The sequence below is a fragment of the Oryctolagus cuniculus genome, chromosome 1 (genome assembly GCF_051225735.1).
Source record: "Oryctolagus cuniculus isolate XC-2025 breed Fujian yellow rabbit chromosome 1, ASM5122573v1, whole genome shotgun sequence".
In the NCBI taxonomy this organism is placed as follows: domain Eukaryota; kingdom Metazoa; phylum Chordata; class Mammalia; order Lagomorpha; family Leporidae; genus Oryctolagus; species Oryctolagus cuniculus.
In genome coordinates, this window is record NC_142867.1 from 139,651,833 (window position 1) to 139,677,745 (window position 25,913).

General features: G+C 46.3%; 1 protein-coding gene across 11 annotated transcripts in view; it reads right to left on the reverse strand.

Moving 5' to 3' along the window:
• The window catches only part of AUH (AU RNA binding methylglutaconyl-CoA hydratase), a 162,584-nt gene that overhangs the window by 11,346 nt on the left and 125,325 nt on the right, over positions 1-25,913 (reverse strand). For 4 of the 11 annotated variants that reach the window (XM_089316013.1, XM_089316010.1, XM_017342355.4 and 1 more), the window contains one exon: positions 23,099-23,338. The exons of the other annotated variants lie outside the window; for them this stretch is intronic. In XM_089316013.1, coding sequence (XP_089172139.1) covers positions 23,099-23,338 — 240 coding nt within the window. The remainder of the gene's footprint in view (positions 1-23,098; positions 23,339-25,913) is intronic. 11 annotated transcript variants of the gene reach the window in all.

Here is a 25,913-nt window from a genome sequence, read left to right on the forward strand (position 1 = left end):
ACTCCAGCTGGAAGCGGGCAGCAGCTGCGCCTTTTAATTGCAGTGTCCTCTGCTTTGCCAGTCTCCACCTCCCTCTATTATCCAACACTTGAGCCGGATGGCTCTGATAACTTTTGTTTCCTTGAAGAGGAACGGGAAATCACTCTCTACTCACTCACTATGGAAAGTGTGTGTGTACAAAAGAGCATGAGTTTCAAGGCACACTTTCCTTCTGCAATGACACTCTGACAGATGCCTGACGTGGACGCACAGAGACCAAGACGCTATTACCAAGCAAACCATACTAACAACCAGGACCAGTATTTAGAAAATAAGGGTGATAAAAAGAAAAACAAAATGTCAATGAATTGGAAAAGGACTTCTATTTCCTTTTTTTTTTAAGATTGATTTATTTATTTGAAAGTCAGAGTTACATAGAGAGAGGAGAGGCAGAGAGAGAGAGAGAGAGAGAGAGAGAGAGAGAGAGGTCGGTCTTCTACCCGATGGTTCACTCCCCAGATAGCTGCAACAGCTGGAGCTGTGCCAATCCGAAGCCAGGAGCCAGGAGTTTCCTCTGGGTCTCCCACGTGAGTGCAGGGGCCCAAGGACTTGGGCCATCTTCCACTGCTTTCCCAGGTCATAGCAGAGAGCTGGATGGGAAGTGGAGCAGCCAGGACTAGAACCGGCACCCATATTCGATGTGGGCACTTCAGGCCAGGGCGTTAACCCACTGCACCACAGCGCCGGCCCCAAGGACTTATATTTCCAAAAGAGTGTTTTCAGATATAAAGGAATGAATGATGCTTCTGGACAATGGAGTTATTAGGGATTTAAATTGCCCAATTAGAGACAGAGAGACTCAGTGTTCACTTGATATGGCAGAAAACAGGTCTGAAAGGAAGGAGCCACTGAGATTTAAATTGTCCCATAAACGACGTTGCTCAGAGTGGTGAGGACAGGCAGGACAGGCTGAGAACTCAGGGGCAAGGGCACGCTGTGCGGCAGGCCCCAGTCACGTATGGATTCTGGTGGCGGCTAACGCGCACACAGACGCAGGAACGCCAGGGCACGTCACAGAGTGTGGCGAATGCAATTCACAGGTACATTTACTTGAGTGCGAAGAAGTTTTACAATCCACACGTGGTTTCTTCGTAACACACATTTTCCACGAGCGTTCCGAAGCCCCCACACATGACCCAGGTAAGCACGCTTACTGATGGAGCTGATGAGAACTTCGAGAAAACTGACTTCAGCGGAGGGATCTTTGCGTTCTGTGAAAGGCTTAATGCAGACTGGTCCAATCAACAAAGGCGACCTTCGTTATTAACAACTCTTGCATCTTTTATTGAGCTGAAACTCAACATTTTCCAAATCCATAAAATTTATTCCATTTATCCTATCATTCCTTTCATAGTATCAATCTCCAGGAACTAGGATTTGGGGGGGGGGGGGGGGAATCTTAACAAAGTAACATCCTGTAGGTAGAAACCAACACTATGGAACAGATCTACTCCCTTAAGCGAATTGCTTGCAGCTCACTGTTCCTAAACAGGATCCCGCACAAGTCCGCTGAGGGACCTGGTGTGGAAGTCACAGGCACAGTGCTGGAGAGAGCTTTCTAACCCACTGAACAGGGCATGTCATACAGGCTCAGCACCTAACACTGCATCCCAGCCTTGGCCTTTCAGCGACGCCACACGTCATCCACTTCCGAAAGTGCAGTCACACAGGCCTTATCTGTTTATAACTGGTTAGTTTTACTTAGGACCGTGGCCTCCAGGTTTACTCACAATGCAGCAGCTGTCAGAAATTCATTCCTTTCTAAGACCGAGTAATACTCCAACACAGAGACACACACCCCCCCCACACACACATCCTGATCTATCCCTCTGGACACCTGGGCTGCTCCCACCCTTTGGCTCTTGTGTATGATGCTGCTGTGAGTGTGAATGCACACATACCTCCGTGTGCAGAAATCAAAGACTAAAGACTGACGGCCTACGCTCTCTTCTTACATTTATGGAGCTGAGGGTAACTCAACTGCCCCCGACCATCCTCAGGCATACAAAATTTATCATTTCAAATTTTATTAAGTGACATGCTCTGCTTAGTTTATCTTTTTCAGTAATGACAAAGCGACCAAAGGTTTTACAGATATAAGTTAACAGCGCAATATGACACAAAAAACTAAACATGACTCACAGGGAATCCAGGATTCTAACATATGTCATAGGAATAGCTATCCTAAAAAGAAAACTTTTAACACCAACATTTCTGCTCCGCTTTGAAAGTAACTACGCCGGAGTCGTGCCAAATTCTGGTGGTCCTATGGGCCCAAGAGGGTCTGGGGTTTACTCTGGGGAACAGGAAGCCACTGGGAAGAGAGCATCCTCTGACAAGTCATTCCCTAAGGAAGCCTCCTGGCCGCCCTCCTCCTACTGCACACAGCTTGGACAGGAGAGGGTCCTGCAGCTGTGGCCCAGGGGTGCAGAGGCTCCTCTCTGACGTGACGCCGCTGGACAGGCAGGCGCCCACGTCAGGTCTGACCGACTACATGCAATGTCCCAGCATGGAGGGCCCTGAATGGGTCCTGCCGGGCTCGTGGCAATGTAGGGACAGTGACAAGCAGGCTGTCTAGGACCCCAGGCTCCAGTGTGTCACCTGGGCTTCATCAAACATGAGTGACACAGTCACATAATGAGTAGTTTTCCTATCTCTTGATAAAACAGATTATCTGGTTTTTTAAAGTAATAGCATTAATTATTTATTAGTAAGTGCTAGGCCCTGTCCCAGGTGCTGAACACAGTGGCAGACCAGATAGACCACCTTGCAGGCTGGAGGGAAGAAAACAACTAGGAGACAAGAGAGCAGACAAACTGTGAGGCGTGTTTGGAGGGAGTTCCAGCAGGGAAAGGCTCTTAGCGCACCCTGGATGGCTCACTCAGGCCGGTGGTCAGGAAAAATAGGGGAGGCCAACACACAAACAGCACCCAGGCAGCCACAGGAATTAGGAAAACCATCCATGACAAGCTCAGCACAGTGAAGGCCCAAAGGTGGGACTGAGCGTGGCACAGTCAAGAGGAAGGAGGGCCCTGTGGCTCCCATGAGGGAGGGAGGGGTGGGACGTGAGCAGGGTCAGTTAGGGTAAGTGAGTTCATTTTACCCCAGCCAAGTGGTGCTGACACTGGAGAATCTTCCAGGGAAGACTTCCTCCATGGAAATAAGGACTCCAAGAATAAACTAATCTTCCTCCAGGATGATGTTACATTCACGTGATGCCTGGAGCCACAGCAGCCACCTTGTGGCCATGATGAATGGGCAAACTGAAGATGGCACAGCAGAGAGGTGTCACTAAACCATCAAACTTACCCACCCTGAAGATGCCTTGCCTTGTGGCTTTGGAATGTTACAGGGTATTTCTACTTTTTTAAAGACAGCTGAAATGGGATCTCCTGTTATTTATGCCCAAGAATGTCTGGAACTAGAGGTGGATTGAAGAAAGAGATCTGAACACGTATTTCACAAAGTGGAAAATCAAGCATCCTATTGAAATATAGTAGGATAAAATCCACTACACATTTGAGTATGTGGTTAAGAGCATGAGCTAGCATGGCTCTCTGTCCGCACCACCCCTCTTCACCTGACCCCAGCAGTTTCTAGCTGTTTGTGAGGCAGGCACAGAGCAGTCAGATAATTGAGAAGTTGCCAGACAAGTGCAGGGAGAGGAGGGAAGCTGAGCCCAAGCAGAAGCTGACACTGGCAGGCACTGCACACTGTCTAAAGCGCTTCGACAGCACAGAACTTATTTAGTCCTTACATTCCCGCCGCGCAGGGGTGGGGCAGGGGTTGGGGAGGTGGAGGGGCGTGCTGTTAAGATCATTTGCAAGGAAGTGGTTATCAGACAGGACCATGCCATCTGACCAGAGTGGGGAGGAAGTCAGGGTAAAGGAGAGAGATGACAGAGTAGGAACGTTCATGGACCCAGTAGTCACTGGGGTCTATGCAGAACTGGATGGTCAGGGCCCTGTGGAGTGAGATGCGGAAGCCCAAACCCGGAACGAGCGGCTGTGCCTGGCGGAGGCCGTGGGGCGACTGGGCTGACGTGGAAAGGAGACCCTTGCAGCTGTAGTCACAAATGGCTGCAATTCAATCCTGTGGCCAGGATGAGAGAATGTGGAGAGTGCTTATCAAGGCTTCTAGAATAACTTTCCTGTTTTAAACCTTGGTGAGTAGCAACCACCACGGGGTGAACAGAATTTGGCTCCCCAATTCACACACATGTTTAAACACCAAAGTCGGGAGCTAATGATGCTGAAGAGGGTGGAAGCGCAATCTAATTAGGGTGACTGACAGGTGGGCATGCCGGTCCCTGGAGGCTTGTCCTTAAAAGGTAGTTCTCACGAAAGGGTTGGTTATATCAGCTCCCCTCTCCGCTTCCTGTGGTCCTCCCTGTACCCGCACTGGCGTCTACTGCCCTCATCAGACAGCACACTAAATGGGCTGCCCATCTTGGACTGTGAACCTCCACAATCGTAAGCCTCGATTAACCTTCTTCCTTCTTAAGTAACCTCTCTAAGGTATTCAACTTGTAGTAATGAAAAGCTGACTAAAATAATGTATATGTGGATACTGGGAACCTAGCATTGTAAATGGGAAAAGTGATAAGGGTATTCTTAGCCTATCCAAAAGCTCTAATTTCCCTAGATAGATATTAATCAAAGAGCTGGGGGAAAAACCTCTTAAACTAAATGTAACAGTCTATAACAATCTCCGCACAATATTCACCATTCTGTATACCAAGTACCTAATTATTTAACATTTACTGAATTTATTAGGGGGATATGTGTATGCAGAAAACAAATATATCAGGAATGAATTATGTTTTCTTCCATATGCCATTAAACAGATGCTGTAAAAGCTATGCTAAAGATAATGAGGAATGCCAAGAATGACTAGCAAAACAAAGAAGTCTAAAGCTGTTTACTCCTCACATGCAAAGTATGGTGGCCTGGGGAGGAGAGGGAGGCGTGAGGCCCTGCAGATGCCTGAACGCAGGGTGAAGGGGGCCTTGTGCTGGGGCAGGGGTGGGTAGAACTTCACACACTGGAGCACTGAGCATCGTTCGTGCCTACACCAGCTCTGGCACTAAGATTCTGGATGTCGATAGCCCTGAACTAGCATTTGTAGTCACAGACAAAAGAGCAGAATGAAGATACGCAAAACGGGTGTCTCCGCTGCGTCTGCTTGTGACTTAGCAGTAATACAAAAGCAAGTTTGCACAAGTTTTCAAGTGGCTGATTCTTTGCCTTTACTTACTGGTTTTCAGAACCACAAAGTGGTTCACTAGCATCCTGCAAAGGAGACCAGTAAGTTCTCGTCTCCGGCCGTCACCATCAGCTTATAGATTCTAACCTATCTGATGCACGACAGTCCACCGCAGTTACTGTATCCTTTTTTTAATGTTCAAACCCCCTCCATTGGTCACTGGCAACTTCTCTGGAGCCCTTTCTGCCATGACTCAGATAAGTCTCTGACAACTTCTTGCTATCAGATAACACAATCTGCAACTCCTATACATTTCCTCACCAGGCAGACCTTGGTTCCTCTTAGTAGAGTTGTATTTCTAAAAGTTAACACTTCCATACCTATCATGATGCACATTCTGAATATTCTTTAAAATATCTGCACTGTTTTAAGATTTATTTGAAAATCAGAATTAAAGAGAGAGGGAGACACACACAGGGAGATTTTCCATCTGCTGGTTTACTCCCCAGATGGCTGCAACGGCCAAGGCTGGGCCACGCTAAAGTCAGGAGCTTCATTTGGGTCTCCCTCATGGATGGCAGATGCCCAAACACTTGGGCCATCTTCTGCTGCTTTGCAGGGAGATGGATCACAAGTAGAGCAGCTGGGACACAAGCAAGCATCCATATGGGATGCTGGCGTCTCAGGCAGTAGAGGCTTTACCTACTAGGCTGCAATACCACCCACATGCACTAAGTTTAAGGCTTCTCTTTTCCAACAAAGGATGAGCATTAGCCAACAAACATGGAGACAGCCTCCTTGATAGCCACATCTCACTATGTAATGCCACCACATCATCAACCCTTTCATTGCCCATATGACCAAGTACAGACTAGATAACAAGATCTGCATATTTTTTTTAAAGATTTGTTTATTTGAAAGAGTTACACAGAGAGAGAAGGGGAGGCAGAAAAAGAGAGAAGACTTCCATCTGCTGGTTTACTCCCCAGATGGCCACAATGGCCAGAGCTTCGCCGATCCGAAGCCAGGAGCCAGGAGCTTCCTCCAGGTCTCCCACGAGGGAGCAGGGGCCCAAGGATTTGGGCCATCTTTTACTGCCTTCCCAGGCCATAGCAGAGAGCAGGATTGGAAGTGGAGAAGCTAGGACTTGAACTAGCGCCCATATGGGATGCTGGCACTGCAGGTGGCAGCTTTACCTGCTACACCACAGCACCAGCCCAGAGAAAATGTTTTTAAAAGGGTAGGTAATTAGCAGTCACCACCAGAGATGGCAAAACTGATTTAATCATATAACAGTGCTTTCATGTTTATATGCTATTTGGATAGAATGAAAATACACTTGAAATGTCACGTCTGTTATTGATTTGCCCATCATTTAATCAAATATTTTGGGAAGACATCAAGGATTCTTTTCCCTAGATAACATTTTCCTGAGATTATATTACTTAAAATAAACATACTTGGAAGCAGTAACCTCTACCAGGAGAGGCCTAAGCACAGCCAGCTTTTGCCAGAGCAGACAAGTCAGAAAGCCATCCACTGTGCCCCCACCCTGTGCTCTCCCTGTTGCCTCTTGGGTGTAAAGACCCTCAGTGCCTCGGGGGAGGGGCAGGCAGCAACCTTCCACTCCCCCCCCCCCAGCCCTTCTCCCAGGCCACAGCCAACCAGGGCCATCAATGCACAGGGCAAAGCAACACTAAACACAGACGCCATTTCTCCTTTTGTATGCTTAAGTGTATTAAACTAATTTAAAGCTGTATTTGACACAATTACAATGTAATATGTAAATAACTGACTATAACTTACAATGTTGGATTACAAGGTGTGTTAAAGATGGAATATGTTGAGGATTTTTTTTCCCTTGTCTTCATTTTGTTTTCTTTCATAGCTTCATGGAGACAGACGCCTCACTAATAAAGGACAACACAGCAAACTTCACGTCACACAGACGCTGCACTAAGGACATGTACGGACATGATTAGAAATGATCTCTGACTTCTAGAAGGAGATATCACTTTTGAATTACTTATATATTCCATCCTGTAAACAGAAAGCTCCATTGAAGGTTATTGCTTCCTTGAACTGAGAGAAGAAATACAACATCAGCTTTGATCATCATGCCCTTTGCAACTGATTCCTTGTGGAACTCGCTGTCAGAGGTTTTAAGCAAGAGCTTTCTGGATAGATCAGGGCTGGATGCTCACAAAACTGACTTCCTTTGCTCTCATAAAGAAAGCAGTAGGGTCAAAGGGGAGGAGCTATGTGGACAAGCACAGTTTGTTTACTGTCTTACAACACAATGTGACTCAACCCTACAAAACCATAAAAATACTTATCCTTCAATTTGTGACCATTGTTTAAAGTGTTGTAATATTTTCTATTCCCTGAAGCTTTTAGCATGTTGCAAATCTATGAAAACACACACACACACAGAGTGAGAGAGACAGAGAGAGACAGGGAGAGAGAACATGTGAAGTTTTATCAGAGTAGAACCTATCTGAAAATACCAGGTTGAGTTCTAAGGGGCTTGTGCTAAAGACACATTTAGCTTTTAAAATAGACTTTTAAAGACTGAGGCAGGGCAATAAAGCCTGAACACCAAATCTGTTTCCCCTGAGCAAATAGAACAGATTGGTAACAAATTAAACCATTTGTGATATAACTTTCACCAATATTTATTACAGAAAGCCTTTTCAACTATTATCTTACACACTGCTAGAAAAACAGATACACCAAAGTTTTATTCATTAAAAAGTTATTTTAGGGGGCCGGTGCTGTGGTATAGCAGGTAAAGCCTCCGCCTGCAGTGCCGGCATCCCATTGGCACCGGTTTGAATCCCTGCTGCTCCACTTCCAAACCAGCTCTCTGCTATGGCCTGGGAAAGCAGTGGAAGATGGCCCAAGTCCTTGGGCCCCTGCACACACGTGGGAGACCTGGAAGAAGCTCCTGGCTCCTGGCTTCAGATTGGCCCAGCTCCATCTGTTGTGGCCATTTGAGGAGTGAATCAACAGATGGAAGATCTCTCTCTCTCTCTCTCTCTCTCTCTCTCTGCCTCTCTGTAACTCTGGCTTTCAAATAAAATAAGTAAGTTTTTTTAAAATATTTTACATGTAATTTTTATAATAGTTGCTGAAACACTACTGTATCTTTTGAAAAATACATGGTGAAATACCAGCTGAATATAAAGTCTCACTTTCAAAAAAGCATTTTGAAAAGAGCCATTGTGTGGTATGCATCTGTCTATCTTGGGCCACTGGCATCCACCGACAGCACTGCGCACCTCTATGCCTCTGTGTGTGGTCCCAGGCACTTGTGATTATAGGTGCTTGCTGTGACGGGTCCAGAGAGATTCTAGACGCTTCTCCTGACCAAACCTCATGCCTACTCTAGTGTAATGAGCGGTAGGCAAATTACTTAGGCCATCACAAATCAACTCTCAACCTTGCACCTTGGTTCTTGAAATGGGAGGAATGGCTGGGTTTACAAAAGCAAATGAGGGCCTCCAAGTAAGCAGTCTAAAGCTGTCCTGCCAGAGTACTTGCTGTGGTGGCAGTGTGTGCGTTCTCAGGGCCTCATGCAGGAGTAGTTAGCCACACGTGGCTGCTGAGCGCCTGATGTGCAGTGAGGCTGACTCAAGTTTTCATTTCAGTTCATTTTCATCTATTTACATTTCAGTAGCCATTTGTGGTTAGTGGCTGTGCTCCCAGACGGCACAGGTCTGGAGTCTCCTACCACTGAGACAGCCTCTGAGAGCCCCGTGAGTCCCCCATGAGCTCCCTTATAGCTGCAGTGTTAGTTTCTGTAGCAAAACCAAAGATGCTCTCACATGCCCTACAGTTCATTTCAGCATGTCCTGTGTCTGGGTCAATGCCACGGTGGGGGTGAATGCCACAATTTACCTGGGAAGAGCCAGCAGATGCCTGGGGACAGAAGTTGTGTTCTACAGTCTAGACCACTTTTGTCACAGGAAATGATCCAGGGAGAAAGGAGACATCCAGGAACCAAATGATTATCTTTCAACACAGCTGTCCCATATGCAAGAAAAGTGCCATCATCAAGCTGAGCTAAACCGAGCTCCTTCTAACAGCCTTCATCACAAACCTACCCAAGTTAATCAACAAGAGAACCCCAAGGAACCTCCGAGGTGGCATGCGTGCAGCAGACAAATCACTTGCGCTGCACCGACAGAACCTCCTGCCCGCAGTGACGGCACTGTGCCACCAGACGCCTGCACAACCGCATCTACCTTACACATGTGCTGCACTGGTCGGCTTTAATCCCCAGAGACTTACACAATGTATGTTACGTATGTCACACACCATAAATACACAGACAGCTGATCTATAGTTATATTAGTACCCTACTCACAAGGCTAACAAGACTGAGTATTTCCTGGGGATGACCAGGTTTTGTGGTGTGTATATACATAAATACACACACACACACATACATATATGTATATAAACACACACACAATATGAATTATGCATGCATAACATACATATAATTGTCATGTCAGATAAATATGAATACATAAGCCAGCTTGAAAGAAAATTCTTGACTTGATTATTTTGAGGCAGTGATTTCTGTGAGAATAAAATGTGTCTTACTTGCCTCCCTATGTACAGCACCTCACAAGTAAGTGTCAGGCTTAACGCCTTGCCAATTCCAGTGCCATCCTTTATGAGACCACTCTGACTTAAAAAAAAAAAAAACTCTCTTAAATGTTGAGAATAAACCAATTTTGTAACGATAATTCCTAGCCCAGCTGGGCAGTGAAGATGCTGAAGTTTGAACAATGCAACTACTGTGTTACAAAAAGACAGTTTCATTATCCCTAATGATAAATGTCCCCATCTGGACTCAGCCTCACTGGATTCAAGAGACAGGCACAGGCCAGGGGCCACTGTCTTTCAGCAACTACCTGAGAGGGTGGGGGGGAGCTCCTGCCACGTGTGTCAGCACGTCCAGCCTCCTGTCTGGGGGCAGGTCACATGGTGTAAGCAGCAGGTGGCCATGCCAGACACTGACCACCACACGGACAAAGAACAACCGGCAGCAGAACCCAAGGGGCATCCCTTCCACCCACCTTTCTTCTACCAGAGAGCAGTCTTCCTAGAAGACACTGAGATTAGTTCCCCAAAGTTCAAAATTACCTCTCACTCTCCCCAGGTCCAGGAGAAGGTGAGTAGAACATACAATTGAAAAGGGAAAGGAGACTATGGCAGATAGCCTATTGGAAAGCTCATCACAGGAAACACAGTGCACTTGCCACCTTCAGTCAGGAGGAAATGACACCCGCACATCACAGTTTTCCTGGCATTTCTAGAAGGGACTGACTGAGAACCAACGGCATTTAGCCTAGCATTTAGACACCCACATCTCATATAGGAGAACCTTGGCTTCCTACCCAGCACCAGCTCCTGACTCCAGCTTCCTGCTAATGCAGACCCTGAGCAGTGGTGACGAGGGCACAGCAACTGGGTTCTTACCACCTATGTGGGAAGCCCCGGCTGCACTCCCAGCTCCTATCTTCAGCCCATCCCTAGCCATCTGGGTATCTGAGAAGTGAACCATTGTGTAGGAAATCTCTGACTCTTTTTCCTATGTCTCTCAAAAAAAAAAAAAAAAAAAAAAAAAAAAAAAAAAAGTAGAGTAGGCACTCTGGTTGTTACTCATAAACTGAACTCTGAAGTTCTCAATAATGAGAATTCTAATAAAGGGTTTAAGATGTAAGTGGAAAATCCTCCCCAATCCAGATGTCTTCTCTCAGCTTTGAACACAAAACATCTGGGTAAGTACTTTTCACAGCCTATGTGTTATCACACGGACAATAAAATATTTGTGATAAAAAGAAATAATACATAAACCCATTTGATGTTACCTAAAGATAACATGAAGACAGAAATATTTATTTTCCTTAACAAAAATAGGCCACATGATGAAAATTTGAAAATTCCAGTACAGTAGCACCACTGTTAATAGATAACCACCATTTATTAGGAAACTGTTACATACTATAAAATGTAACACATTATCCTTACAATGTTTACAACAATCCTACCAGGCCACTACCATTATTGTGCTCATCAGAAACTAGACAAGCAGAGACACAGACAGGCAAGCAGTCGCCCCATTCCCACGCAGTAGTACAGCAGTGCTGGGTTAACTCATCCTGACTCCACACGCAGTAGTACAGCAGTGCTGGGTTAACTCATCCTGACTCCACACGCAGTAGTACAGCAGTGCTGGGTTAACTCATCCTGACTCCACACGCAGTAGTACAGCAGTGCTGGGTTAACTCATCCTGACTCCACACGCAGTAGTACAGCAGTGCTGGGTTAACTCATCCTGACTCCACACGCAGTAGTACAGCAGTGCTGGGTTACCTCATCCTGACTCTACAGCTCTCCTGCTTTCCAGTCGCCAGCTGCCTTCAACTCCAGGGACTGGAGCAGTTTAGAACCCTTAAATAAGTTTCCCTTGAGGCTTCAGTCAGAACAAAACTGAGAGAGAATATAACGGGGTAACTAGAACAAAAGGAAGAGTGGATTACTACCCCCTCCTCTGCCATTAGACAGTAACGGGGGCAGAAAGCTTCAAAGCAGAATCACACAGTTCCCGGAGGAACCGCCACTGGAGACAAAGATGCCTCAGGGCTCCCCCCCGGGCGGCCAGCTGAACGCCAGCGCTCCCTTCCAGGGCTGCCGAGGGTCTGCCTGCTCCCTCTCTGGGCTCTGTCCTGCCCATCTCTACCTCATCCTATGCTTCTCTGGGCTAGTGCTGCAACAGAAGGCTGGCAGCATGGATGGGAAACTGACCATCGGCACTCACAGCACTGTGCCTGGCCCGCATGTTCTGAGTCCCCTGGCTCAGCTGGTGTGCAGCAGCCCACTAAAAACAAAACAAAACAAAACAAGGCACCTTTCAACAGAAAACACAAGAACTAAAGCAACCATGATATCTGACAGTGACTAGAACTTCCAAAGGTGAACAGAAAATCAACAAACATTTTGTAAAACGTAAGATTCTGTTACTCGGGGAACTAGTACAGCTGTTTCCCACTAACAAAGTGGGATGAGGCATTCTTCAGAGCACAGCCAAGCAAGATGAAGCAACTTTAACTTACTGGAAACAAATTTTTATAAAATATATCCAACATCTACTCAGTTTTTCAAAACTGTAAGCCATTTCTCAAGAGAAACAGTGGGGGAAAAAAAAGCAACCTTCTCCCAGCCTCAACAAAAAGAAGAAGAAAACATACTATAAAACAATTAAACGCTCCTCTAACCCAGCAAGTGACAAGATACTCAACATTTCACAGTATCAGTGTAGCCTTTCCTTGCAGGTTCATTTGGCTAGCTTGCACAAATCACTCAAGATGTACTAGAAGATGTTCGCCGTGTAGTACAGAGGTCACGCCCTCATCCTCAGTTGTGCGTTCCTTGGATTCAGTCACCTGTGGTCAGCTGCAGCCTGAAAACATTCACAGAAAATCCCAGCAATAAACAAGCCAGACCTTTATGTTGCCACCCCGAACACGGCGCTGCTCCTCTGAGCCCAGGACAGCACCCTCGCTGCATGCACATCTCACGGCAGCTGAGCCAGTCTCCACATCCATCTAACTTTCATTACAGTCTAGTGCTATAGCCGTTCCCTTTTATTAGTCATTATTTCTGGTATATCTCTTCCTGTATCTGATTTAGAAATTAAACTTCACCAGAGGTGTGCATGTATAGGAAAACACCTGCTAAATGTAAGGTTGGTTACAGTGCCATATGCTGTTTCAGCAGTCTACTGGGAACCTTGGAACACAGCCCCCAAGGATAAGGAGAGACACTGTATTAATAGCAAATCAGCTAAAATAACATTGGCCAACACCATCATAATAAAATGCTGGGGAAACCCCACAACACTGGCCACCTGCAGGCTTCCTACTCAGTTTGCTCATAAATGAATAGAAACTTAAGCTGCAGGTTTAATAAACATGTTTTTACATAGATTTTAGAGTTTCAGATTTCAAACTACTTTAAGGCCCAGTGGGAGGTAAATCATATTTGAAATCAACCTGTCTCCATGTTGACTCTCTCTCCTTCCCACCAGCATTGCACAAGCAGCTTCTTGCAGACGCTGTTGAGCATGTGGCTAACGATGAGAAAGACAGGGCAGCCACGGCATCCCTTTACACTCACTAATAGAAGGCTCCCGGTGGGAGACCCTGGGTCTCCCCCTGCTCCAGAGGAACAGGTGAAGAGAATTTAGGGGCACAATAGGCACTGATTACTGCTATCCTAGCAGAACAACGAAAGTCTCCACGTCACGACACAAAATAGAGCTCAGGTCAACACTGGACTCAGCAAGGTGTCCCTCTGAAAATGTATTTGGGATGCAGAGATTAAAACTGACTCATACTGTATTTTCAACAGAAAACTCCTTAAACACTGAAAACATAAAATTCATTGATTACAAATTTGAAATATATATTTCAGATTTTTCTAGGGTATTTAGCTCACATCTAATTCCTAAACCCCCTTGAAATCCATGAAAATCAATGAAAGCTAACTGAAAATCCAGCGGGGGAGGGATGAGATGTGCGGCAAAAAGCACAAAGAGAAAGAGAAGGGGAACATCTCATGACATAATCACCGAAGGTGGCCAGTGGGCAAAGCCTGGAGAAGTGTCAGTGCCAGCAGAGCCCCTCTGCCCACCGCAAGAAAAAAGGGTGTGAAAGTAGCCACTGAGAAACTTAAAAATCAAACCCCTTTCTGAGGAACAAGGCTCCTCTTCCCATCAGGCAGTCCCATAGAATGTGGACATGGTCATTTGGGTTCTGGTTTTTATCTGACAAGGAAAGCTGGAGAAAGAAGGGAGAGAATACCATGATCCTTGATCACCAATCATCCCCAACGATGAAGCAGGTACTGAAATATAAGGCCAAAGTGAAAATCAATGAGACACGCTCAGCAAGACCAGGGGAGCTCAGCAGGAAAGTGAGAGGTCTGTGAAAGGCCAGTTCCTGGAGCTGACACCTGTTGAGGGGAGTCAACTCTAGTGCCACCTGACTTATAAATAGGACCTCATTTAATCCTTCCCTCCCCTGTGCTGTGGGGACTATCTTCACCCTCTACATAAAGGGAAACAGAGGCCTCAAGTCAGGGCCTGTGGGGCCTGGACAGCTGACCCAGCTTCGGCTCTCCTACCCTGCACTACAGACAACCACGCCCTTGTCCTGTCCCCTGACACACACACACACAGTGCGCACACTCAAGGCTTGTCCCCATTCTCCCAGTCCATGCTGGCAACAGTGTAAACAGCTGCAGAAGGTGGAGGACAGGAGCAAAGGGACCGCCAGAGACTTGCTGTCCTCAGATTCCAGGCCCGTGTCCCAGGCTGGGAAAGACATCAAGCCCAGGGTATATCTCATGGGAAACTAGAGAAAGCCTAGCCAGGTGGAGGTAAGAGTGGGAAAGAACGTATATGAAGCTGCACCATGGACTGCCTCCAGCCCAAAACCCTACACAACAATACGGAGTCCACCCCCTGAAGCCCACTCACCGTGGGACAGAAGTACAGCATGGACAGTGGCTCATGCTAAAGCCACGTGCAAGAGAGAAGACATGGCAGTGATGCCATCAAACCACGTCAGCTTGTCCACTCCTCCCCCTGAAAAAAGCAGAGGCCCTGGCACGCTGGACACTGCCCTGTGTGTAAGGCAGCCTAATGTGACAACTGAAGGAGAGCTCCCACGAGAGTTCTCACCAGCAAACAAGTTGGACGGGCAAGACATCAATGCAAGGGACTCAAAGAGACGATGCTGGAGCAAGAGACTGAAATGAAAAGCTACACCACTGAGCTATGAAAAGTGCTGAGGGCCAACAGAACTAATAAAAGATTTAGAAATTGGGTCAAGGAAAGAAACGTGGCTAAAGACAGAACTCGTGCTAAAGGTAAAATACTTGCAAAAAAAGGTACCAAGTGCACATGAAGAAGTTAGAAGGTCCGCAAATAAACATAAGAGAACAGATATGGAGGACAAAGGAAAACTGCTGTTCTAAAGTAGAAGTCCAGTGAGTCCTAGGAGACCAGAGTGTTGGAGAAAAGCTGCCTGAAAGGACATTAAAGCCCAGCCTGCACTGAGGCTGGCAGCTCCAGCAGAACCATGCCAGCACTGCCTGCTCCTCCCGCGTCCGCCCGCTGTGAACCACAGAGAGCTGAGCTTTCTGCATGGCGGCTGCAGCTGCTTCCCTTCTCCCACAATCCCATGCAGCCTGTCTCGCCAGGCCGCAACACATCAGCCACATTTCGACCTGCGCCCTTAGCTGTCAACTTGTCTTATCCGTCACCCTGCCACCCCCTTCATCTCTACCGCACACACCTACAACTGGCAAATTCAACAATGCAAGCTGCTGTCCTCTTACCTTCCTTGCTCCTCCACCTGCACAGCACAGCACTGTGGCAGAAAACCAGCACCCTCCGATGTGCTCCTCCGAGTCCAGCCCCATCAAGGAAGGCCTGAAAGATGGCTACCTCTGTGTCCCGACAGGGTTTTCCCCCGGCACTGGACCCTACCCCTGGTCTCCTCTCTGTCCTCACACACTCCCAGGTAGCAGATCCTCTCTCCATTTCCCAAGGTTTTCTTCACTCAGCCTCTCCCTCTACCCAGGTTGTATCTCATCATGCCCCTTTCTCATTCCGCACACCACTGGGCTCAGAGGGAGGAGGAATCTTTTCTCCAGCTGAGAGTGAGTCCTAGCTGCATCCCCAGCACCAAGCCTTGGGTCACCTACTGTCATTACTGTCGCCATGTTACGGATCCCTTCTGCTGGGATGCTGGGATGCTGGCTTCAGGGTTTCACAGGATGCCTAACAAACACTAAGAACATAAAGGCACAAATAAGCATTTCTAGAATGATGTTTCTGCCTGCCTACCTGGCAGCAACAACTTATTCAAGTGAGTTGAAATCATAAAGACTAAATGCATGTGTATTATAAATTTGATTTCACAAAGTGATCTATCATGATAACAAGACACAGGAGAAACCTGAGGTTAAAAAAGCATCTCTGTGGGGAAAAGGAAAATACTGAACATGAAATAGCTATTTTTTTATGTTCTGCTTTTAACTTAACATTTTTCGAGTATTTCTGAGAAGTTTTCTCTCAAAACAAAGAACTGTAACAACAGCCAATTTTGTACTAAAGCCAAGAACAGAGTAAAAGAGATTTTTCAATATGGTGTATCTAAGTCAGCATGGGCTCTGGGGCTGCTTCCACCCACAGAGTTCCAGGGGCCACAAGTATGTGGCTTCCCTGTCCCGTCCCAGGGCGGCTTTCCTAGACAGCTGCATTGCTTTAGTCAAGATGATCATTTCAATGAATGGTGCTCAATCCTTCCTATTTCCTTCTGGGTTCTGAAACTGATGCAAACTATACTTTCAGAAAAACCTGAATCTTGGAACCACCTTGGCAATGCATTAGTTCTGCGAAGTCTTAGATTGTAAAGGAAGAAGAAAGAACAAAGAAAAAAGAAAGAGGAGGGAGGAGAAGAAGAAAAATAACAATAAATTGAAAGTATTTGATTCTGGAAACCTTGGGACCAAGGAAGAAAGGGAGCAGAGGAAAGAAGGAAGGATATAAAGAAAAAGATATTACATAAATACAAGCAGAAAGCTGGTGTTAAAAAAGAAAAAAAAAAAGTGCCAGGGGAATGGAGCTGGCTGACTACACCTACAGCTCCCACCCAGCTGTCCGGCCCGTCCTGTGAGTCCCACCGCCTCCTAGTGCACAGCGCAGAGGTATCACCAACACTTACACAGTGGCCTCTGCCCGTGTGCTGCCCACCCTGTGCCAGTGCAGAGGACGGAGGGCACTGGGCAGCGGCTGAGTCTCCTGGCAGTGCTGGCGGTTATCCTGTCACACTGGCTAAGCACCAAGGCAGATGAGTGGGCCCATCAGAACCACCTTCACCGAGGATCTAGCCTCTAACATTCATCCACAGATAAAAAGAAATTAACAATTCTTATTAATTAAAAAACTCCTATCAAGCAAAAATCAAAAAGAGATCAAAAGTAGGAAGAAAAAATATTTCTAATTGGACAAAAATCACAGATCAAGAGCTAATTCTATTTTTTAAAGTATGTATTTATTTATGTGAAAGGAAGAGTTACAGAGGTGGGGGGGGGGGGGGAGAGACATCTTCCACTGGCTGGTTCACTCCCCAAATATCTGCAATGGTCGGAGCTGGGCTGATCCAAAGCCAGGAGCCAGGAGCTTCTTCCAGGTCACCCACACGAGTGCAGAGGTCCAAGGACTTGAGCCATCTTCCACTGCTTTGCCAGGCCATAGCAGAGAGCTAGGTTGGAAGTGGCACAGCTGGGATTCAAACCAGTGCCCATACAGAATGCCGGCACTGCAGGCAGCAGTTTTACCCACTAGACCATAGCACCCGCCCTCAACAAATTCTTACTATGTAATAAACTGTAAAAAAAAATGAGATTTGAAAACTTGTTTAAAAAGGAAAGAAGGGCAAATGCTATGAACAACCAATTAAAAAAGTCAAACGGCTGGGGGACAATGTTGTGGCACAGCAGGTGAAGCTGGCGCTTGCAACACCAGCATCCCATATCAGGGTGCCGGCTTCAGTCTCAGCTACTCCACTTCTGATCCAGTGCCCCACAAAAGTGCCTGGGAAGGCAGTGGCAGAAGGTCCAAGTGCTTGGGTCCCTGCCAACTCAGGTAGGAGACCAAGATGGAGTTCTTGGTTCCTAGCTTTGGCCTGGCCTAGACCTAGCTGTTGTGGTCACTTGGGGAGTGAGCCAGCAGATGGAAGATCTCTCTCCCCTAGAGCTCCTGTCCCTCACCCAATCCCATCTGTGGCTCTGTCTTTCAAATAAATAAATAAACACATCTTTCTAAAAATCACATGGCCTTTAGACACATGAGAACTATCAATCTTGCTGATAAGTAGAGATGCAAGCTCTCCAGCCTTAAGATGCCCTTGCTCATCTGCCAAACTACCATGTATCCCAACTGTAGTGTTCTATCAGCAAGGGTCTAAGGAGGGCGAAATGTTACAACCCCTGGGGGAAAGGTGAGGCAAGACCCAGGAGTACCTGCCCTTTACGTCAGCTACTTTACTTCGAGGAATCCAGACTGATAAAAATGTGAACTAACTTAGGCACACAAGGGCTTTCACTGTGACATTATGTGAAATAATCAAAGATGAAAGCAGGTCAGATGTCTATCAACAGGCGATGAATTTAATGGATTATAGCACATCTACAGAATGGGGAAAAATGAAGGAGTTATCTATGCAGCTGTGAAAATTACATGTGTTAGGAATATATAAACCGCTAACAAGTCTTACGATTTGAGTCATATGTTAGACATACATTTAACTTTTTTAAGGAAATGTCAAACTTTTTAAAAAAAGATTCATTTATTTGAAAGGCAGAGAGAGAGACAGAGAGAGAATCGTCCACGTACTGGCTTACTCCCCAAAGGCCCACAACAGCCGTGGACCAAGCAGGCCAAAGCCAGGCGCCTAGAACTCCATCCAGGTCTCCCATGCGGGTGGCAGGAGTCAAGCACATGGGTCACCACCTGCTGCCTCCATCAGCAGGGAGCTGAATGGGACACAGAGTCAGGACTTGATGTCAGACACTCTGATATGCGTATGGGCAGCCCACGCAGCTGCTCAACCCTGTGTCCTACAACATTCACCCCTCAAACTATTTCACAGATCGCTTGTGACATTTTACAATCCCACACGGCACGTAGGAAAGTTCCAGGTGCTCTGCATCCCCCACTAATACTTGTTGTAGCTCTTTAAGTTGTGCCATTCTAATCAGTGTTTAGTAGTCTCTCACTGGGGTGTTCTTTACATTTCTATTTGCTTTTATTTTTATTTTACTTGAAAGGCAGAGAGAGGTAGAGAGAGACAGGGAGGGAACATAGAGCCAGTAGTCCACTCCCCAGTTGCCCCCAACAGCCAAGGTTTGGCTGGACCAAAGCCAAAGCCAATCGGCTGAGATCCAAGTGATCCAAGTACTTGAGCCATCGCCTGCTGTCTTGCAGGACGCATATTAGCCGGAAGGTGGAATCATGAGCAGAGATGAGACTTGACCCCACTGTGCCAGATGCTGCTCACTCATATTTCCCCAGTCACACTGGGCATCTTCTTATGTGCTTATCTGCCATGTTCACATCTTTCTGCAGTAAGGACTAACTCTCTCAACTATTTTTAATTAGGTTATATCATCTTCTTTCTCTCTTTCTTTTTTTTTTTTTTTTTTTTTTGACAGGCAGAGTGGACAGTGAGAGAGAGAAACAGAAAGGTCTTCCTTTGCCGTTGGTTCACCCTCCAATGGCCGCCGCGGCCGGCGCGCTGTGGCCGGCGCACCGCGCTGATCCGATGGCAGGAGCCAGGAGCCAGGTGCTTTTCCTGGTCTCCCATGGGGTGCAGGGTCATCTTCTTTCTCTTGAGTACTCTTTCCATATTCCAAATACAACTCCTTTCTCAGACATGTGATTTATACCCATTTTCTCCCAGTCTAGGGCCTGTCTTTTCAGCCTCTTAACAGTGTCTTTTGACAAGACATTCTTAAGTTCAATGAAGTTCAAAATTATCATGCTATTCTTGTATGGATCATGCTCTTTATATCTTATCCAAGAAATCTTAGACAAAGATTTTTTTCTCTTTATTTTGTTGTAGAGTTTGTTTTTAGGTTTCATATTTAGGTCTGTGATCCACTTTTGTTCATTTACTCACATGATGAGAGATAACAAACTTAAGTTTACTCTTTTGCCTATGGGTAACCTATAGCTAAAAAAAACCAATTCTTCAATTAACTGCCTTGTATCAGGCTTGGATTTTTAAGTGCTTAAACTTTCATTATTATTTCTGTCTCTAAGGAGCCAAATTACAGTGTCTCAAAACAAAGTACATAAATCCCTTCTTTCTAAAAATGGCTACCATTATAAGAAACGTGAGAATGGAAGCACAGGCGCCTGACCATGTTGGGCCTTTGACAGCGGAGGCTCAGCCTGACAGGTGCGACACAAAGCTGGCCTCAGCAAGGGAGGTGGCCCTAGGGGAGTGGAAATGCAGCCTCCATGCCTGGATGGGCTTTGGGCTGCAACAAAAGAAATTTACAAGAGCCGGCAGGCCAGCCTTATACTGGATCACCTCTGACTCCTGTGAGGGGACTTCAGGAAGTCTGCATAAAATGGAACTAAAAGTTTATGTTGGTACAGAAGAATTTTGCAATTCACACTTTTTTAAAAATATGCATTTTCCATGAACTTTTTGAAGACTTTCTATAGCGCTAGCTTTTGTCCTTATTGTTTCACATTCAAATGCGGTTACCTACAGACAAGTCACCACCAGCAGGTTAGCATGCTGGCATTATTTGCTCACAGTCACCAGTGTGACAAAACTTTGATGCTGGTCATGCATAGTTTCAGATAAATGCCGTAAGAGACAAGCAGAATCCAGGGCACAATGCAGTGTTTCTCAGCACAGGCGAGGAGTTCTGAAGGAGGCAGCTCTAGGAATAGCAGAGCCACAGCGACGCTGGGACAACATAGGAAACAATATCCCACAAATCATCTGTCAAGCCCCTTTCCTGTAACCTCACCCCTGCGGCTGTTCTTTCAGCTGATTACACAAAAGCTGTTTGTTCAGGAGATTTTTTTTTTTTTTTTTTTTGTAGCAGTAACATAAGATCAACAGTATAAGAGATACATTAAAAGCATGCTCAAATACCCTTTATACCTTTGCTCCGGATTATGAATATAATAGATGAAAGTGAACTTAAAAGCCACGTTCAAAATGTATTTTTTCAACTATGTATCTTAACCTTAAACAAAAGACTTTAATTTTAAAAAGGAAAAATTCAACAGTTACTGGAAAGTTGTATTCTCCACTAACTTCTTCTTTTAGAAAGAAAAAAAAAAAAAAAACAGAAAAAGAAAAATGCGCAGTCCCCAGGCCAAATGTGGGAGGGCAGTGGAGCTGTGTGGGGACTGGCCGCCCGCTGTGAGGGCAGCCAGGCTGTGAAGGCCGCCCTGTCACAGGGAGCCCACCTGGGCGCACACCTGCCTCACCCACTCAGCACGCATCTGTCGCAGCTTGCCCAGGGGCGCAGGCTCGCTTCTCTACTCCTCTGGAACACTCCTCTCCCACACTAAGCTGCCAAGGGCCCGAAAGGCCACTGTCCTATTCGACACACACAACACTGAGGTTCTGTGTGAGGGTCAGCACAACAGAACCGCCCTTCACCACTTGCACAGGGACACAGGTAAGCCGTAGCATCCCCAGAGAGCTGCCTGCAGCCTAACCTTACTGGCTTACTGTGGCATTCTGCTAGCTTTTAATTCTAAAGTCACATAGAGTATTTTGGTCTCTGCTACATGTCTGTAGCAACTCAGCATTCTGAATAACCTTCTTATTCTATTGCTAAGGCAACTAATTAGAAACCTCTAAGAAATGTTGAAAACATGTTCATTATGATTTCTTCCCTCAGAAAAACAGCATCTGTATTTAAAAGCTCATTAAACACAAGAATTTCTCAAGTTTTAAGTAGCTGATGAATCATCTAAACCCTCCAACCACTGAGGAACAGTCACCCCCAAGACAAGCCTCTACCAGTGTGTGACTGCCCAAGAGTCTGCTACTTTCCACTCAAATGGGGATGGGGACCCTGCTCTAGAACAGTCACCTCACACGTCCACACCCTGCTCTAGAACACGCTCACATCACACGTCCACACCCCTGCTCTATAGCACTCTCACACCACATGTCCACACCCCTGCTCTAGAACATGCTCACGTCACATGTCCATACCCCTGCTCTAGAACGCGCTCACACCACACGTCCACACCCCTGCTCTAGAACATGCTCATATCACATCCACACCCCTGCTCTACAGCACTCTCACACCACATGTCCACACCCCTGCTCTAGAACACGCTCACATCACACGTCCACACCCCTGCTCTACAGCACTCTCACACCACTTGTCCACACCCCTGCTCTAGAACAGTCACCTCACACGTCCACACCTCTGCTCTAGAACATGCTCACATCACACGTCCACACCCCTGCTCTAGAACATGCTCACACCACATGCCCACACCCCTGCTCTAGAACATGCTCACATCATGTCCACACCCCTGCTCTATAGCATTCTCACACCACATGTCCACATCCCTGCTCTAGAACACGCTCATGTCACAGTCCATACCCCTGCTCTAGAACACTCACACATGTCCACACCCTGCTCTAGAACACGCTCACATCACATGAACAACCCCTATTCTAGAACACCCACACCACACATCCACACCCTGCTCTAGAACAGACTCAAACCACACGCCCATATCCCTGCTCTAGAACATGCTCACACCACACTCCCATGCCCCTGCTCTAGAACACACTCACACCACATGCCCATACCCCTGCTCTAGAACATTCTAACCTTACACGTCCACACCCCTGCTCTAGAACACGCTCACATCATGTCCACACCCCTGCTCTACAGCACTCTCACACCACGCATCCACACCCCTGCTCTAGAACACGCTCACATCACATGAACAACCCGTTCTAGAACACTCACACCACACGTCCACACCCCTGCTCTAAAACACGCTCACATCACATGAACAACCCCTGCTCTAGAACACTCTTACACCATACATCCACCCCTGCTCTAGAGGATTGCTATATTACAAACATACATATATTCCTTCTAGCTGCTATGAATACAAGTAAATGCCAGCTATAAAGAAGAAATCACTCATGAACAGCCTGATAATGTGCTCAGTATAGAGAGAAGTCACCAGGGTGCTTGCCTGTGGCAGGAGAGCGGTGTAACCCACAGGATGACCTTTCACCTCTGTGATTCTTGATTTCCTTTTCTATTATGTACAGAAGACAGAATGATCTTGCCACCATGTCTAGTCTGTGCATGTCCTCTCCTTGCCAGTGAGTGGGTATAGCAGCAATGTTCTGGTAAGGCCCACAACAGTGGGATGATTCTTCTCTCCCAGTGTCTTCTCCAGTGAAGAAGTTTCGACTCCTCTCAGATCTTTCTGCAAATCAGAGGGAACCAGGGTAAAATCTGCATCTGTACTGTGCGTTTATGTAGTGTGAATACTCACAGGCAATTCAGTCATTTTGGGAATTACTACTTATGAAAGAGCTGGGTTTCTGAGAGAGGTCATTAGAGAACGGTAAACACAAGTCAACCGTGGTGATAAGGATTCACTAGACAAGCTCAAAGCTGAGGCTTCCACTGATAGAAGCTCGCAGAGAGCCTGTAAAGGAAATGGGAGTGACAGGCAAAGGTGACGTGTGTGCCAGGACGCAGGCGGCTCTCCCTGAATGTTCTCTCACTCCCAAGCAATCTGTTCACAGCTCTGCAGATAAATTCCTCTACTCACAGGGGCTGGTGCCATGGTGTAGCAGGTAAAGCCACCACCTGCAGTGCCGGCATCCCCTATGGGCACCGGTTCAAGTCCCGGCTGCTCCACTTCTGATCCAGCTCTGTGCTATGGCCTGGGAAAGCAGAAGATGGCCCAAGTCCTTGGGCCCTGCACCTGCTTGGGAAGACCCAGAGGAATCTGCTGGCTCCTGGCTTCAGATTTGCGCAGCTCTGGCCGTTGTAGCCAATTGGGGAGTGAACCAGAGGATGGAAGACCTCTCTCTCTCTCTCTCTCCCTGTGTGTGTGTGTAACTCTTTCACATAAACAAATAAATCTTTTAAAAAAAATTCTTATATTCATCAAGCACAGAATAATCCACAGTGCCCCTTCGAACTGCTTTGACAGTCAAGTCTGTATCTGCAAGTTCCAGTTCCAGATCCGCTGGATCAGCCAAGAATCAAAACTATTAGGGAAAACCCAAATGTGACTGCACTGAACATGTACCGACTTCTTTCTTCTTCTCATTACTCACCAAGCCCAGCGCAGTCACCACTCACACAGCACTCACGTGTGATCGGGTGGCACGAGTCATCCAGAGAGGATTCACAGCATGCAGGACGTGCTGTGTCCTCTGCAAATCCACATGTAAGAGGCCTGAACATCCGCAGGCTTGGGCATCTCAGGGCAAATGTAAATGACTGCACACTAAGGAGTTCACGTTTTTGCTATTCCAGACCCTTCAAAGTCCACTCTCTAAGTAAATGGTCCTTTGTGTTTAGTGCGGCTGCAGCAGCTACGGAGGAGCTCCATCTACCTCCCAATCAGTATTTCTTTACCTTTTTTCCCCCTCTGTACTTAGTTTTTTTGGAAGGAAAAAGCAGATGTCATTTTTTAAAATTTTTATACGTGATCAAGGAGTAGCAATATAGTAATAGTAGTGCCTGGATACACAGCAAGAAGGGGACACTGACCTAGTTTTTCCATGCACCAGGCCCTGGTCTACGTCTTTATAAAAGCACTTAATTCCCACATCAACTTTCAGAAATGGGATCATGACCCCCACCACTCACTCAGTTCCAGAGGCAGTCATGGGGAGTCTGACACACTCATCGCCATGCCGTCTCTTCTGTCCCTAAGGTAACAGGGACAGTGGCTTTCCTCCGCGAGTGCCAACTCTACCAGGCTGGAGGAGCACAAAGGCAGGGGACACGCAGATTACTGAAGTCAGATAGTACAAATAAAAACAAAAGAAGTGCTTGAAGTACACTATTAGAGTAAGACACTGCTAGAGGTAGATTCGTGCACGTGATGACTAAATTGGGATGAAGGTATCACGAAACCCTTAGGACAAAGAAAGAAAGTTGTGAATGCTGGCCTTTAAGACGGAGGTGCCCAACAAATCTCTTAACCTCGCCAAGTTTACTACTGTAACCTTGGCACACACGTACACTTAATGAGAATAGGGAATATTCTGCTTGTATAATAGTTTTAACACTAGTGGGTTTATTTAAATTTTTATCTTTTCCTTTTAATTCAACGTATGATTTATAACTTGAAAAAGCAGACTAGAGTCTACTACTCTGAAGAAAATAATGTATCATAAAGTTCCTTAAACAAGGTCCTTTCATTGCTTGGAATGATTAAGGTCACTGAGATTCTACAATCTTTCAGAAATTCAAAATGAAAAGCAAGTGTGGGTCTAATAAACACACTTCAACCTCAGACTACACATGATAAGCAACTTCCTACTCAAGAGAAATTTGAAAAATTAATTTCCCATTTCCCATTCCCAGGTTTAACAGGACACACAGACCTGGGCTTTCTCCACAGTATAATATGAAGACAACAAATAATTACCGTTCGAAGATTTATCAGATATTCTGATACCAGAGATTCATGTTTACCAATACAACATGGCTTATTTTCTAAAAGTTAAGCTAATAAATGGTATCTTCCTCTGTATTACGTTATGTTCCCCAGAACCTCTGAGGAGGCAGGAGATCAATCTGGCGGCAACGCCTGAAACCCCAAGAAGAGCCAAGCTGCCAGCGTTACTTCTTGGGCTCTGGCTTGCTGGGTCTCCTGGCCGCCCCAGTGCTCTGCTCAGCTCGGGCCCGATTTCTTCCATGTCTGCTGAAGAGCTGGCTTTCACCGACTGCTCCTTGTGAATGACCATTCACAGCCTCTTTTCTGGTTAGTCCATCCAGGTTGTCTAACTACTTCACTATGCAGAGAGGAGAAT